Genomic DNA, 17,815 nt, shown 5'->3' with positions numbered 1-17,815 from the left:
TGTCACTACATCTACATCTACATTTATACTCCGCAAGCCACCCAGCGGTGTGTGGCGGAGGGCACTTTACGTGCCACTGTCATTACCTCCCTTTCCTGTTCCAGTCGCGTGTGGTTCGCGGGAAGAACGACTGTCTGAAAGCCTCCGTGTGTGCTCTAATCTCTCTAATTTTACATTCGTGATCTCCTCGGGAGGTATAAGTAGGGTGAAGCAATATATTCGATACCTCATCCAGAAACGCACCCTCTCGAAACGTGGCGAGCAAGCTACACCGCGATGCAGAGCGCCTCTCTTGCAGAGTCTGCCACTTGAGTTCGCTAAACATCTCCGTAATGCTATCACGGTTACCAAATAACCCTGTGACGAAACGCGCCGCTCTTCTTTGGATCTTCTCTATCTCCTCCGTCAACCCAATCTGGTACGGATCCCACACTGATGAGCAATACTCAAGTATAGGTCGAACGAGTGTTTTGTAAGCCACCTTCTTTGTTGATGGACTACATTTTCTAAGGACTCTCCCAATGAATCTCAACCTGGTACCCGCCTTACCAACAATTAATTTTATATGATCATTCCACTTCAAATCGTTCCGCACGCATACTCCCAGATATTTTACGGAAGTAACTGCTACCAGTGTTTGTTCCACTATCATATAATCATACAATAAAGGATCCTTCTTTCTATGTATTCGCAATACATTACATTTGTCTATGTTAAGGGTCAGTTGCCACTTCCTGCACCAAGTGCCTATCCGCTGCAGATCTTCCTGCATTTCGCTACAATTTTCTAATGCTGCAACTTCTCCGTATACTACAGCATCATCCGCGAAAAGCCGCATGGGAATTCCGACACTATCTACTAGGTCATTTATATATATTGTGAAAAGCAATAGTCCCATAACACTCCCCTGTGGCACGCCAGAGGTTACTTTAACGTCTGTAGACGTCTCTCCATTGATAACAATATGCTGTGTTCTGTTTGCTAAAAACTCTTCAATCCAGCCACAGAGCTGGTCTGATATTCCATAGGCTCTTACTTTGTTTATCAGGCGACAGTGCGGAACTGTATCGAATGCCTTCCGGAAGTCAAGAAAAATAGCATCTACCTGGGAGCCTGTATCCAATATTTTCTGGGTCTCATGAACAAATAAAGCGGGTTGGGTCTCACATGATCACTGTTTCCGAAATCCATGTTGATTCCTACATAGTAGATTCTGGGTTTCCAAAAACAACATGATACTCGAGCAAAAAACATTTTCTAAAATTCTACAACAGATCGATGTCAGAGATATAGGCCTATAGTTTTGCGCATCTGCTTGACGACCCTTCTTTAAGACTGGGACTACCTGTGCTCTTTTCCAATCATTTGGAACCTTCCGTTCCTCTAGAGACTTGCGGTACACGGCTGTTAGAAGGGGGGCAAGTTCTTTCGCGTACTCTGTGTAGAATCGAATTGGTATCCTGTCAGGTCCAGTGGACTTTCCTCTGTTGAGTGATTCCAGTTGCTTTTCTATTCCTTGGACACTTATTTCAATGTCAGCCATTTTTTCGTTTGTGCGAGGATTTAGAGAAGGAACTGCAGTGTGGTCTTCCTCTGTGAAACAGCTTTGGAAAAAGGTGTTTAGTATTTCAGCTTTACGTGTGTCATCCTCTGTTTCAATGCCATGATCATCCCGGAGTGTCTGGATATGCTGTTTCGAGCCACTTACTGATTTAACGTAAGACCAGAACTTCCTAGGATTTTCTGTCAAGTCGGTACATAGAATTTTACTTTTGAATTCACTGAACGCTTCACGCATAGCCCTCCTTACGTTAACTTTGACATCGTTTAGCTTCTGTTTGTCTGAGAGGTTTTGGCTGCGTTTAAACTTAGAGTGAAGCTCTCTTTGCTTTCGCAGTAGTTTCCTAACTTTGTTGTTGTACCACAGTGGGTTTTTCCCATCCCTCACAGTTTTACTCGGCACATACCTGTCTAAAACGCATTTTACGATTGCCTTGAACTTTTTCCATAAACACTCAACATTGTCAGTGTCGGAAGAGAAATTTTCGTTTTGATCTGTTAGGTAGTCTGAAATCTGCCTTCTATTACTCTTGCTAAACAGATAAACCTTCCTCCCTTTTTTTATATTCCTACTAACTTCCATATTCAGGGATGCTGCAACGGCCTTATGATCACTGATTCCCTGTTCTGAACATACAGAGTCGAAAAGTTAGGGTCTGTTTGTTATCAGTAGGTCCAAGATGTTATCTCCACGAGTCGGTTCTCCGTTTAATTGCTCGAGGTAATTTTCTGATAGTGCACACAGTATAATGTCACTCGATGCTCTGTCCCTACCACCCGTCCTAAACATCTGAGTGTCCCAGTCTATATCTGGTAAATTGAAATCTCCACCTAAGACTATAACATGCTGAGAAAATTTATGTGAAATGTATTCCAAATTTTCTCTCAGTTGTTCTGCCACTAATGCTGCTGAGTCGGGAGGTCGGTAAAAGGAGCCAATTATTAACCTAGCTCGGTTGTTGAGTGTAACGTCCACCCATAATAATTCACAGGAACTATCCACTTCTATTTCACTACAGGACAAACTACTACCAACAGCGACGAACACTCCACCACTGGTTGCATGCAATCTATCCTTTCTAAACACCATCTGTACCTTTGTAAAAATTTCGGCAGAATTTATCTCTGGCTTCAACCAGCTTTCTGTACCTATAACGATTTCAGCTTCGGTGCTTTCTATCAGCGCTTGAAGTTCCGGTACTTTACCAACGCAGCTTCGACAGTTTACAATTACAATACCGATTGCTGCTTGGTCCCCGCATGTCCTGACTTTGCCCTGCACCCGTTGAGGCTGTTGCCCTTTCTGTACTTGCCCAAGGCCATCTAACCTAAAAAACCACCCAGCCCACGCCACACAACCCCTGCTACCCGTGTAGCCGCGTGTTGCGTGTAGTGGACTCCTGACCTATCCAGCGGAACCTGAAACCCCACCACCCTATGGCGCAAGTCGAGGAATCTGCAGCCCACACGGTCGCAGAGCCGTCTCAGCCTCTGATTCAGACCCTCCACTCGGCTCTGTACCAAAGGTCCGCAGTCAGTCCTGTTGACGATGCTGCAGATGGTGAGCTCTGCTTTCATCCCGCAAGCGAGACTGGCAGTCTTCACCAAATCAGATAGCCGCCGGAAGCCAGAGAGGATTTCCTCGGATCCATAGCGACACACATCATTGGTGCCGACATGAGCGACCACCTGCAGATGGGTGCACCCTGTACCCATTACACGCCTGACGTTGGAGCTCCCAACTACCAGTAAGCCCACCCTCTGCGACCGCCCGGATCTTGCAGACTGAGGGGCAACCTCTGGAACAGGACAAGCAGCCATGTCAGGCCGAAGATCAGTATCAGCCTGAGACAGAGCCTGAAACCAGTTCGTCCGACAAACTGGAGAGGTCTTCCGTTCAGCCCTCCGGAATGTCTTTCGCCCCCTGCCACACCTCGAGACGACCTCCCACTCTACCACAGGTGGGGGATCAGCCTCAATGCGGGAAGTATCCCAGGCAACCACAGTCATAGTCCGATCGGGGGATGCGTGGGACGAGCTGGCTGTCCCCAACAAACCCCCATCCGGAACCCACAGTGATGCCCATTGACAACAGCCTCAAACTGTGTGACCGAAGCCAACACTTCCTGAAGCTGGGAGCGAAGGGATGCCAACTCAGCCTGCATCTGAACACAGCAGTTGCAGTCCCTATCCATGCTAAAAACTGTTGTGCAAAGAACGTCTGAACTAATCTACAGAGAGCGCAAACAAATCGACACAAAATTTAAATGGTTATTAAAATACAAGATTGCCTAGTAAATGCAGTAATGTTGCTACTTGCGCACTGCTGACACACTGCTCGGCGGCGGAAGGAGACTACGCAAATTTACACTATTCAGGTACTAAAATGCGATGCTACAACTCTCAAATACTATAATACGCCAGAAATTTATGAATTAGACAATGCAAGTACCAAAAACACGCAAAGAAATTAAGAATTAAACTATGTAGCAAATGAGTGAGCTAGGGGTATACGACTTGCTGCTGCAGCTGCTTATCCAACGACGGCAGAAGTGGGAAAGAAAAATATGAAAGAATTTTGTGTAAGGGAATTGAATAAATTGATTTATTTATTTATACAGGCCACTAGACCACTGAAGTCCCCATTTTAAAGAGAAGGTTGCCAGAATCTTTGCAGTGGGAACTTATTTGCAGTTCAACCGATTCTCTGGATTAATTTCTCAACTTTATAGAAAATATGGGCAAGACCCTATGTTAAAGACTAAGACATACTGAACAGATAAGGAATGGCAGAAATCAGGATAGGTAAAATAATAATAATATTATTGGAAACAGTGGCTATAGCTCAAAAGATGAGAGAAATGGGCACAGTATTGATAACAGAAACTGGAGAATCAGCCAGTAGAAAGATAATAGAAATAGGGGGGGGGGGGGGGGAGAAAACATTGATCATAGAAGACAAGATAAAGGGAAAGGTGTAGAAAAGAACATATGGTACACAAAATGAAAATTTTCAGAGGAGATAGCAGGGAAATTAACAGGTGCCTCACTCAAGGTCCGCAGTGATGGAGGCCGATTGTAATGCAATGACAAGAACCAAGCTGGATTCCAGTAGCTTGAACAGTAAATGTAGAAAAGAATGGAAGGAAATTATAGGGATGCAATTTTGGGTGATGCAGAGATATGGGGAGGTTATAATGGTTATACGAGGGTCATTCCAAAAGAAGTGCACACTATTTTTGTAAAAATACAGTTTTCATTCTGCATGTGTGAAAGTTTTACAGTGCGGAGATACGTCCTTCTTGCTTGTTTTCAAACTTAGTTCAACCTGTTCCTGTGAGTGGTGCCACCACAGCATGTCTTCAAGATGGCTGCTACACTTGACATCCATCAGAAGCAACATGCTGTCATAGAATTCATGTACTGTAAAAGCTAGACAATGGGAAACATCCACAAGAGGTTGAAAAAGGTTTATGGAGATGCTGCTGTTGATCGCAGTACAGTTAGTCGGTGGGCAAGCAGGTTAAGTGATGAAAGCGGGCACGGCAATATTGAGGATTGTCCTCGCAGCAGCAGGCCTCTTACTGCACACACTCCAGACAATGTGCAGAGAGTTAACGAATTGGTGACTGCTGACAGATGCATCACAGTGAATGAATTGTCACGCTACGTTGGGATAGGACAAGGAAGTGTTTGCAGACTACTGAAAGTGTTGGCGTTAAAAAAGGTTTGTGCCAGGTGGGTTCCCAGGATGTTCACAGTGGCTCACAAAGAAACAAGAACAATGGTATGCAGTGAACTTTTGTAACAGTACGAGAATGGTGGAGATGAATTTCCTGGAAGAATTGTGACAGGTGATGAAACATGGCTCCATCATTTTTCACCAGAGACGAAGAGGCAATCAATGGAGTGGCATCATAAAAGTTCACCCAAGAAAAAGATATTCAAAACCACACCTTGTGCTGGAAAAGTTATGGCTATGGTGTTTTTTGACTACGAAGGGCTCTTGCTTGTGGACATCATGCCAAGTGGAACCACCATAAATTCTGATGCATATGTGACGACACTGAAGAAACTTCAAGCTTGACTGAGTCGTGTTCGACCACATCGGCAAAAGCAGGATGTTTTGCTGTTGCATGACAATGCACAGTCACATGTCAGTCAAAAAACCATGGAAGCGATCACAAAACTCGGATGGACAGCACTGAAACACCTTCCTTACAGTCCTGACCTGGCTCCATGTGACTATCATCTCTTTGGGAAACTGAAAGACTCTCTTCGTGGAACAAATTTGAAGATGATGACTCCCTTGTGCACGCTGTCAAACAGTGGCTCCAACAGGTTGGTCCAGAATTTTTCCATGCAGGTATACAGGCGCTGGTTCCAAGATGGCATAAGGCTGTTGAGATGGATGGAAATTATGTGGAGAAATGAAAATATTGTTCCTAAAGGATGTATGTACACGCTGTAAAACTATCAAACATGTAGAATAAAAGATGGATTAAAAAAAAAAAATAGTGTGCATTTCTTTTGGAGTGACCCTCATAATAGAAAAATAAGGGGAAGAGAGGAGAGAAATTAATGAAACTAGTGATGACAATGAGTACACCAATTATTTTACTGGGGTATTAGTTGACAGGAATAAAGTGGGTGAAATAGAAGGTAAGAATAATATGGAGACAGCTTCAGTAGAAATCACAAAAGTATCTGAGACAGAGGTGGATGTTACGCCAGAAATGGAAGCAGATGTTTATATCAAAATGAGGGGCAAGGTAATTAATACCAATGAAAGTGACTGTAATGAGATGCTGTATGTTGATGCATGGGGAGAAAATGTGGGTAAATCTTTCTGTGGTAGATGATAATGATGCGTGTAGCAATAATGTTGTAGATGGTGCAATAATTGTTAATGATATGCAAGTACCAATGAATGTACATGATAATTCTAGCTGTAGCAATAATAAGTTGACAAGTGAAGTATGAGTGAGTTGCAATTATGGTAATGGTATTGTGGCATCAATAGATCACATTGACCACACAAATTACAATCTTTGGAATATTAACTGCTCTGACGAGCCACCATGTTTAATTCAGTCTGCCTTTGTACTTCATGCAGTGTTCATATGTATCAGTCTTTATGGTAAAATATATGTGTACATAGAAAACTTGGGAACTGTTTATTAGGTATATTACAATCCGTATCCAGAATCCCATATTGGTGATCCTGGACAAAAAGTTCTATGTCTTCCGCGACTTCCGCACCGGTTGTATAGAATCAACAGGTTTCCTGTCCGAAGCAGTGGCTACATCACTGAACATTCCTTACGAAGATTTGGAGGCCCAGCCATTACGACCAGGCCAACACAACCCTCCGTCATCTGTTAATTTGCAGCTAACGGACAATGGTCTATGATCTTCGACGAGGATAACCTCTACTTTAGCAACTCCAAAACGACCGAGTGTTATGCAGTTACCTCAAATAATGGACTCAGGCTTTGTTTCACCAGATTACATACAACAACAAGTGAAAAGTGAAGTGGATGATCTACTAAATAATGTGATGAATGATCACTCATTCGAAGTTCAAAGGGACCAAAATTCGCACACAAGCTTTGATCCTCTACGCGCCATGATATCGGTTACAGTAATGCCACATGCAACGCTGCCATTTGTGCAAAACACACACACTGTCAACTGTTACCAAGCTACACCAGCCTCGCCTCCCTCACAAGTCAGTAACAGACATTTTTATGCATCCAGTTCACCAGAACATACCACAGGATTGGCAGGCCAGTTTCGTGACCACGTGGGTACGGGTGCACCCAACATAGCCTCTGCACCCAGCAATGTTGTACTATGATAGTGCGACTGCCAACAGGTTTCACCAGTGTTTTATGGTCCTAACACAAAGGGTGCATGGTCAGTGTGCGTGGTAGACTCTCGTATTTGCCACTTTAAGCTCCAAGCCCCCCCCCCTCCCCAACCCCCCCCCCCCCACCTCCACACACCCCCCCCTCGCCCTCCCCTCACATATGGGGGGGCCTCAATTCCGACCATACAACCGCTTGCTCCTTCCGCAGTACCGTCTGTGTCTACGCCACCGGCCTTCCGCGTCATTTCCGAGTTGGACAATGTCAGTGCTATTCCTGCAATTTCCAGTCCAGTTTATGGGCCCCCATTACGCGCCGCTCGCCCGTTCGCTCACACGATACTGACAGTGCCTGCCACATTGTGTTTTCGGGCATCTTCAGAGGCAGTAGAAACAGCCGTTGTTCCGAACGTGTGTGCTAATAACGTTTCCACTCCGGTGATGACGGATTGCAGCGTGAACTCTTGTGCAGCAGGACCACAGGCCTTCCAAGCCACCTTCGTCTCTGCCTCCAGGCTGCCTACCCAAGTTACATCCCCCATATGAGGACAATCCAGTTTCATGGTTCGCACTGGTGGAGTGCCTCTTCGAGCTGCATCAAGTGACTGATGACAACTCCAAGTTCCCATGTTTGGTCACACACCTTCTAACAACCCTACCACAACAAAGATCAAAAATTAATTATGATTGTAGTGTTGCTCACGCTGCTAAGTATTGCATTTTCGGGCAACAACAAAGTTACATTATGTGGCAGGTGTCATTAGAGCACAGTTAATAAAGTCATTTCTTGAAATAATGGTTAAACTAGGCACTCATCTTTTCATGTTTCCTACGCTGATCTCGTTGTGAACTCATGGCTCAATCATCGAAAATCTAGGTAATGATGATTCCAAGCTTAGATGCAAAAAGGCCTAGGTGTTATTCTGCGATATTCAAAAGTTTTATAGATGTGTTTCATAAACCATTCTTGAAGATTAAACTTTTGCAAGTTACGACAATGGTGATGTAAAAAAGTAATCAGCACTCCTAATTTAAGTTACACTTCTTTTTTATTACTTTTGTTGCAACATCACGTAACTCGTTCCAAAACATCACTTCACAATATACAACATACTTGAAATTATCTTCCTCACTGTTCACATTTCATAAACTGACTACAATTTGCGTCTTTTTAACATGACGACCAAAGCTTGACTCTCTAATAACCGCTTATGCGCCCAAAAATCAGAGTTACAAGTACGTCAAAGATCATAGTGACAAAAGAAAGAATACACATAAGAATAATATCATTGCAATATATACATATTGATGTATCGAAGTACCTCTACATTAATGAAATCAAATCTGAATGTTGTCACAGAAATATGTTAACAATTTAACAGAAACACAGTAGAATATTGGTGATATTGAGAGGTTGAGATGAGGTGCCATAATGGTTACGTAATTCAAGTACCATTACAACCTTCACAACCACTCCGATTTAATTTGTGATCTCCTACTTTCGCCTCCACCACCACCGAAGTACAAGTTCACCAAGGAAATGATATTGGACGGACTTGCCTGCTCACAACAGGAATTGATAATTAAGATTCTGTATGAGGAGCACCTGGGGGACCACACTCTGTCACAACTTTGGCACCGCCTCAGGTTACTCATGAGTGAACACGCGATGCCAGACATCACTCTGTGGGCGGTGTGGTCTGCCAAGTTACCTACCGACCTACAGATACACCTACTGCCACACTCTTTCGAGTCTATCTGTTCTCACCTACACATCGCATATCACCTGTATGCGCTCCTGTACCAGAAACACCCAGCTCATCCCCCGTCACTGTGTGACCCTACACCTTCTGTTTACCGGCTGTCTTCAGGCAGAGGCAGGGCCCGTTCTGCTTCCATGCCTTCTATGCTGCCAGGCAGTACTCATTCACTCTCTCCTCTTTCTGAACACTCAAGACTCACCCACACACCATACGTCCGGGTTTACGTCCCAGAAGAGATCAATGAGGACAAGCCTCTCCCACTATCACAGTCACCACCACCGCCACATCCAGTTCATCCATACTGTTGGTACCACAAGATTTTTAGGGCTGAGGCCAAGAAGTGCAGGTTATCTTGCCAACACCCAAACGCCGACTGCAGGAACTAAGTGAAGCCGAGTTCTGTGAGGAACTTCACAGGTGGCCCCTAACATTGCACTCCATCCACTTGTCCCCTCGGCTGAGCGGTTGTTTATACATGGCAGACATTTCATCACAGTTTGTCTACCTAATTGACACTGGCGCTGAAGTGTCTATTATATCTCGGTCATTGGCTCCTACTAACTTTTCACCGATGAAGTCTCTCCTACGAGCTGTCACTGCATCAACGTTACAAACTGTTGGTTCTGTGAAAGTGATGGTGCACCTATCCCCTTCTCTGCATTTCCCATGGACCTTCTACATCACTGACATCGATGAACCAATTCTCGGTATGGATTTTTTGTCCCATTACAAGCTCTCCCCGAACGTAGTCCAGTGTTCAGTGTTACACCACCCGCCTAACACTCAGATGCCGTGCTCCGGCACCCATACTTCTCATTCCATTTCTGCTGCAACATGGGATTTAGTTCGCGAGTGTTCTGCCCTCGTGGGCAAGATTGTGACCTGCGTCACTAACCTACTTTCGGAATACGACTCAGCTGTGCACCTCCACCAGGAGAACAATGAGCTGAAACAACGTATTGCCACACTTACAACAAGCTCGCTGCAGCCTGCACCTCGCTGTTAAAACTGCAATCCACAGTTCCTTCACCAGATCAAACTTCATTGCCAATCATCAGCTTGAACACTCATCAGATTAGTTCAAAAACATTCAATACGTGTGACGATTTGTGTTCAGTGACCTCCGCACCGTCCAAGCACCCACTACGTGCAGTGCCTTGTGTTTCAAACAGTGTCTCTAATAACAGTTGCTCACGCAGCATGACCATGCCCACTATACAGGCAGCTCTCCCACTGGTTGATAAACATTCCACCTCTCCTGTGCGCCAGCCAAGCAACTCGGCTGCCATCGCTGTCCCTCGTGCGATGTCAGCGCCTCTCTCATCCGCGCCAGTTACCCAAGGCAAAGTTAACGACAGACAGTCGCTGTGCGCCCCACTCCACTTTGGGATGCGCGCGCAGCCGACCTCTACAAACAAGCACACGCTGCACTCGCCTAATAGGTATGTGACTTTCATGCTGCCTTTTCCCACTCATGCTAATGGCTACACCTCATCGCACCCCACTTGTCCCAAAACTCCGCGTCAGAAAGTTACTCAGCCTCGTGTGCAGTTCTCATTCTCTTCCATCACTGACAGAATGACGCACAAGATAATTACCACTGCCGGCCGTCCTATTAGACACAAGGTTAGACGCCTCAACCCCATTAAGATGCGTGTGGCCCGGCAGCAAATTAACGAACTTCTGGAGGCAGGCATTCTACAGTCATCGGACAGCAATTGGTCTTCACCAGTTCACCTTGTCACCAAACACGAGGGTTCTTTTTGAATGTGTGGTGATTACAGACATTTAAATGCTCACACTGTCATGGACAATTACCCCGTGCCAAACATAAACGATTTCACCCATATGTTATCAGGCGCCACAATCTTCAGTGTGACGGACTGGAAACGTGCTTATCACCAGATTCCCGTAGCGCCAGAAGTCATTCCAAAGACTGCGATCATCACGCCGCTTGGTTTGTCCCAGTGCAACTCGATGCCATTTGGTTTAAGGAATGCGGCACACACGTGGCAACGTTTCATTGACTCAATCTTACGATGATTCGAGTTCTGCTTCACATACCTGGATGACATACTCATTTTCAGCAAATTGACTGAAGACCACTAAGATCATTTATCCCAGGTCCTCCTGACTTTGACATCCAACGGTGTCGAGGTCAACAAAGAAAAATTCCAATTGCGTCAGTTTTCTGTGACATTTATGAGTTACACTGTCTCCGCAGATGGAATACAGCCTCCCAAATCCCGCGTGTAGGCTATCACGTTGTTGCCACCCCTAGCTATGTACAAAGAACTCCTAGGTACTATAAATTACTACCGCCGTCATCTACCTTCTGCCGCTGCCTTGCAGGCCCTGCTGACGGACGCGCTCTCCGCCAAACAAACTTCAGGCGTTAAACCAGTCCGTTGGACTGAACCCACGCTAGAGGCTCTCAGGGCTCTAATAAAGTAGCTTTACCTCATGCAGTTGTACTCGCCCACCCTGATCCGTCTGCCAATTTGTTCATCACTACGGATGCCAGCGACATCAGAGTCAGGGCAGTATTACAACAGAGCAAAGGCTACACAGTTTCACCACTTCATTTCTTCTCCAAAAAACTGTCTACAGCACATAAGAAATATACTGCTTTTGATAGAGAGCTTCTGGCGGTGTACGAGGCCATCAAACATTTCTGCACTGACATCGAGGGCCGTCCTTTCTTCATTCTTACTGATCACAAACTGCTGGCGGATGCCTTCTGCAACCTGCCAGCGGACCCTCCCCCCATCGTTTCCGCCACTTTGACCTGGTCTCTCAATTTACTACGGATGTGTACTACATCAAGGCATGGAGAACATCCCTGCTGGTTTCCTCTCGTGGATCAATGCTGTTTCAAGTATTGTCGATTTATCTGACCTCACCACTGTACGGGCTTTTGGCGAGGACACTCAGGTTCTGGTGATGGACCTGCAGTCTTCGCTCTTGTTTACCAAGGCTAAGTTCCCTGGAATTTCGGACAAAGTGTGGTGTGACTCTTCTATGGGCATTCTGCGGCTCTTGCTCCCACCCATCCTGCGCCGACAGGTTTTTGACGTCTTGCATAATCTTGCCCTCCCCGGTGTCTGAGCCACCACTCGCATTGTCAACGAGTGTTTTGTGCGGAAAGATTTGAAACAGGACTGTCAAACATGGGCACGAAGCTGCATTTCCGGTCAACAAAACAAAATAGTATGTCACACCTCTCCACCACTCGGCATGTTTGACATCCCTAAGGGACGTTTCCGTCATGTACATATCGACCTTATCAGTCCCCTGCCTCCATCGGAGGGCCACAGGTATATCCTGTCCACAATAGACCGAATGTCTCATTGGGTGAAAGCTGTCGCCTTACCCAACATCACAGCAGAAACTGTGACCAAAGGATTCATTTCTTCTTGGGTCACCAGGTTCGGCTGTCCGTCCACCATCACAACTGACCAGGGTTGACAGTTCAAATCTGCATTTTTTATGATTCTCTGTAATCTTTGCAGTATTAAAAAGATCCACATGACAGCCTACCACCTGCAAAGCAATGAGTTGGTGGATCGATGGCACCGCACCCTTAAAACTGTACTCAGGTACCACGACTGTCTCTGGTCCGAGGCACTTCCTTGGGTTTTGCTGGGCCTACGTTCTGCATTTAAACCAGATTTACAAGGGACAATTTCCGAATTCGTTTTCAGGAAAAACCTGGTTTTACCTGGGGAGCTAATTCTCCCCCAAGATCCCGGGGTTTTCTCCATCCAACGATTCACCACCGCAGTTCATGGGTTCCCCATTCACAGGTTTTGAAGACATTTCAGGTAATAGAGACGCAGATGCCCCATCCTTAGATAATCATGTGCTTGTACTGCTCACCGACAGCACAGACCCGACCATAACGGAGGAAGTCAACGTCAAGATAGTGCACAGCTTGTCTCTTTCACAAGAGTGCGACCTGTCATGTGTTGAGCTTTCATTTCTTTGGATGGCACAGTCTGCATTTGGGGAAGGCATGTTCACATACCACTACTCCCGAGTTGGCCAACACACTCATTTCTAGAGGGAGTGTTTCTGAACCAGCAAGAACATGCTAAAATTATACCTTTCTACAAGAAAGGAGAGAAAACAAACATAGCAAACTACAGGCTAATTGCTATATTATCTTTTTTTTCTCAAAAATCTTTGAATACAGTATGTCAATAAGATTACAGATATTTTTAAATTCTATTTACATAATCTTATCTTCTCAATATGGACTTCAGAAAAACAGGTCCACCACAAATGATTTGTAAGCATTTATGAAAAAGTGCTCAGGCTTTGTTGATCATAAACAACTTGCTGTAGATATATTTCTTGATCAGTCCAAAGCATTTGTTATGGTTGACCAAAAGCCACTCCTTATGAAACTCAAGAAGTACGGGACTTGAGGTGTAGTCCACAGCTGGTTCTGTAGCTACCTCAGTGAAAGAAAGCAATATGTAGAAATAAGAAACTCTAACGTCCAGGTATGCAGGTCAGGTACAGTACACACACAAAAGAAATGATGTTCTTGGTCCTGTCCTTTTCATACTGTTCATCAATGACCTCCCAGAACACACAACAAATGCCAGCTCCTTTCTGTATGCCAATGACACAAATATTTTGATAACCAGTAGAGGTGACAAATAATGTACAGCACATAATTTTTATCCGTGTGTGCACTACGTGAACAAAACTTGGTAATACAAATATAATCTCCAGTAAGGACCCATCTGTATGGAATATTCTTAACAATGATAACTATGGAAAATATGTGGATTATTTCTTACAAACGTAAATTTTCATTTCTCATTTACTTGTATGTATGAGGGCTATCCACAAAGTACATTACGTTTTCGTTTGTGTCCGTTAGGGGCGGGGCTAGCGCGGCCATCTTGGTGTCATGGCATTCTGTCGCTCAGTCGGCATCCTGCCGTGCTAGTGAGAGGTTCGTGCTGTACTCCGTTGAGTTACTGTGACAGTTTGAAATGTCAGCGTTAATTGAAAATGGTGTGAAGTGTGTACTGTAATAAGGTTTCTGACTGCAAAAAACTGTACACCAATAGAAATCTTTCGGCAGCTTTGTGAAGTGTATGGGGACAACATAATCACTGAAGGTGGAGAGCGTCAATGGGTCATAAAATTTAAAAATGGCCGAACTAACGTTCACGACGAAGAGCCAAGTGGAAGACCCAGCATAGTGACTGCCGAACTTGTCGAAAAAGTCGATGCCACGGTCCGTGAAAACCGTAATTTCACAATAACGGAACTCTCTATGAGTTTTCCACAAATTTTACAAAGTTTGTTGCACGAAATCATTACCGAAAAGCAAGTTTTATGCAATATGGATACCAAAAATCTTGACAGAGATTCACAAAAATCAGCAAATGGCTGCAGCGTTAATGTTTTTGGACGCTTATGAGAAAGATGGCGACTCATTACTCGATCGCATCGTTACTGGTGACGAAACATGGGTTAAGTATGTGAACTGCGAGACAAAATTGCACTCAATGCAGTGGGGGCACAGAAATTCCCCCCAAAAACCCAAGAAATGCATGCAGACAATGTCGGCAAGGAAGGTGATGGCGACTGTCTTTTGGGACAGAAAAGGTGTGATTTTTGTGGATTTCCTGGAAAGAGGTACTACAATAAACTCTCAAAGGTATTGCCAAACTCTGCACAACCTCAGAAGAGCAACACAAAACAAGCGCAGGGGAAAGTTGGGCTCAAAGATCTTGCTGATTCACGACAATGCCCGGGCCCACACGGCAAATGCCACTCGTGAAGTTCTCGAATCTTTTAAGTGGGAGTTGTTTCCTCATCCGCCGTACAGTCCCGACCTGGCACCGAGTGACTTCCACTTATTCCCAGCAATGAAGAAGTGGTTGGCCATGCAGCGTTTTGATGACGATGCACAGCTTCAAGAAGAGGTAACCATGTGGTTGAAGGTGCAGGCGGCCGAATTTTATGACAAAGGAATTTCCAAGCTCGTCCATTGTTATGATAAGTGCCTTAATTTAAATGGCAACTATGTAGAAAAGTAGTATTTAAGTGTGACTTTCATCTGTATATAATAAAAAAAATTTCCAATACTTTATTTTTTTTAAATTCCAAAACGTAATGTACTTTGTGGATAGCCCTCGTATTTCTACTTAGTAGGATAATTTGAACTATTGTATCTTATAGTCTTATGTTTCTGTCTATGTGTCTTATATGTATTCTGCTACATGAAGTACATTAACCATCACCATCTCTCATCATATGCCATCTTACCATAATTTTTAATTGACTTGTCCTATATCATGATGTGCTTTACTGTACAACACGTATGATCTACAGGAATAATAATAAATAAATAAATAAATAATAAATGCCTTTATATAATCAGCTCAAAGTAATGACTGAAGTTAAGCGATGGAAAGTGTAAGTAAAAATGTGCTGATTAATTCTATGTAAATCTGATGTGTGCCTGTAATTTATAATGTAAGTAACTATAAGAATTTTGGAGAAGTTTATGTTTTGTGGATATGGTGTACACAAAGGGATATGGGAGATGAAATTTAATTTATGCTGTAGTCAGGCCATGGTGTCATTTTTTTTGGTCATCAGTCTACTGACTGGTTTGATGCAGCCCGCCACGAATTCCTTTTGTGCTAACCTCTTCATCTCAGAGCAGCACCTGCAACCTACGTCCTCAATTATTTGCTTGACGTATTCCAATCTCTGTCTTCCTCTACAGTTTTTGCCCTCTACAGCTCCCTCTAGTACCATGGAAGTCATTCCCTCATGTCTTAGCAGATGTCCTATCATCCTGTCCCTTCTCCTTATCAGTGTTTTCCACATATTCCTTTCCTCTCTGATTCTGCGTAGAACCTCCTCATTCCTTACCTTATCAGTCCACCTAATGTTTAACATTCGCCTATAGCACCACGTCTCAAATGCTTCGATTCTCTTCTGTTCCGGTTTTCCCACAGTCCATGTTTCTCTACCATACAATGCTGTAATCCAAACGTACATCCTCAGAAATTTCTTCCTCAAACTAATTTGATATTAGTAGACTTCTCTTGGCCAGGAATGCCTTTTTTGCCATAGCAAGTCTGCTTTTGATGTCCTCCTTGCTCCGTCCGTCATTGGTTATTTTACTGCCTAGGTAGCAGAATTCCTTAACTTCATTGACTTCGTGACCATCAATCCTGATGTTAAGTCTCTCACTGTTCTCATTTCTACTACTTCTCATTATCTTCGTCTTTCTCCAATTTACACTCAAACAATACTGTGTACTCATTAGACTGTTCATACCATTCAGCAGATCATTTAATTCTTCTTCACTTTCACTCAAGATAGCAATGTCATCAGCGAATCGTATCATTGATATTCTTTCACCTTGTATTTTAATTCCACTCCTGAACCTTTCTTTTATTTCCATCATTGCTTGCTCGATGTACAGATTGAAGAGTAGGGGCGAAAGGCTACAGCATTGTCTTACACCCTTCTTAATACGAGCACTTCGTTTGTGATCGTCCACTCTTATTATTCCCTCTTGGTTGTTGTACATATTGTATATGACCCGTCTCTCCCTATAGCTTGCCCCTACTTTTTTCAGAATCTCGAACAGCTTGCACCATTTTATATTGTCGAACGCTTTTTCCAGGTCGACAAATCCTATGAAAGTGTCTTGTTTTTTCTTTAGCCTTGCTTCCATTATTAGCCGTAACGTCAGAATTGCCTCTCTCGTCCCTTTACTTCTCCTAAAGCCAAAGCCACCTAGCACATTCTCAATTTTCTTTTCCATTCTTCTGTATATTATTCTTGTAAGCAGCTTCGATGCATGAGCTGTTAAGCTGATTGTGCGATAATTCTCGCACTTGTCAGCTCTTGCCGTCTTCGGAATTGTGTGGATGATGCTTTTCCAAAAGTCAGATGGTATATCGCCAGACTCATATATTCTACACACCAACATGAATAGTCGTTTTGTTGCCACTTCCCCCAATGATTTTAGAAATTCTGATGGAATGGTATGTATCCCTTCTGCCTTATTTGACCGTAAGTCCTCCAAAGCTCTTTTAAATTCTGATTCTAATACTGGATCCCCTGTCTCTTCTAAATCGACTCCTGTTTCTTCTTCTATCTCATCAGACAAATCTTCACCCTCATAGAGGCTTTCAATGTATTCTTTCCACCTATCTGCTCTCTCCTCTGCATTTAACAGTGGAATTCCCGTTGTACTCTTAATGTTACCACCGTTGCTTTTAATGTCACCAAAGGTTGTTTTGACTTTCCTGTATGCTGAGTCTGTCCATCCGACAATTATATCTTTTTCGATGTCTTCACATTTTTCCTGCAGCCATTTTGTCTTAGCTTCCCTGCACTTCCTATTTATTTAATTCCTCAGCGACTTGTATTTCTGTATTCCTGATTTTCCCGGAACATGTTTGTACTTCCTCCTTTCATGGTGCCGTATAGATTAATATTGAGGAAAAGTAAATATTATGTGGGGGGGGGGGGGGACAGAAAATTATAAATTACCAGATGAAATTTTCTTAAAGGGTTATTTGTTTATGCGAACAACTTGGCACTTGGAGCCAAATTTTATCCTTTGGGG

The 17,815-nt window shown here is 43.9% G+C and overlaps 1 protein-coding gene across 1 annotated transcript in view; it reads left to right on the top strand.

Annotated features, from left to right (window-relative positions):
- The window catches only part of LOC126417178 (polyubiquitin), a 121,908-nt gene that overhangs the window by 31,761 nt on the left and 72,332 nt on the right, over positions 1 to 17,815 (top strand). Inside the window, exon 4 of the mRNA XM_050085080.1 lies at positions 13,701 to 13,708. Coding sequence (XP_049941037.1) covers positions 13,701 to 13,708 — 8 coding nt within the window. The remainder of the gene's footprint in view (positions 1 to 13,700; positions 13,709 to 17,815) is intronic.

This window comes from Schistocerca serialis, chromosome 8 (assembly GCF_023864345.2).
Source record: "Schistocerca serialis cubense isolate TAMUIC-IGC-003099 chromosome 8, iqSchSeri2.2, whole genome shotgun sequence".
NCBI lineage: Eukaryota > Metazoa > Arthropoda > Insecta > Orthoptera > Acrididae > Schistocerca > Schistocerca serialis.
Note: the sequence above shows the minus strand (reverse complement) of the source record. Positions and strands in the feature narration are given on the sequence as shown.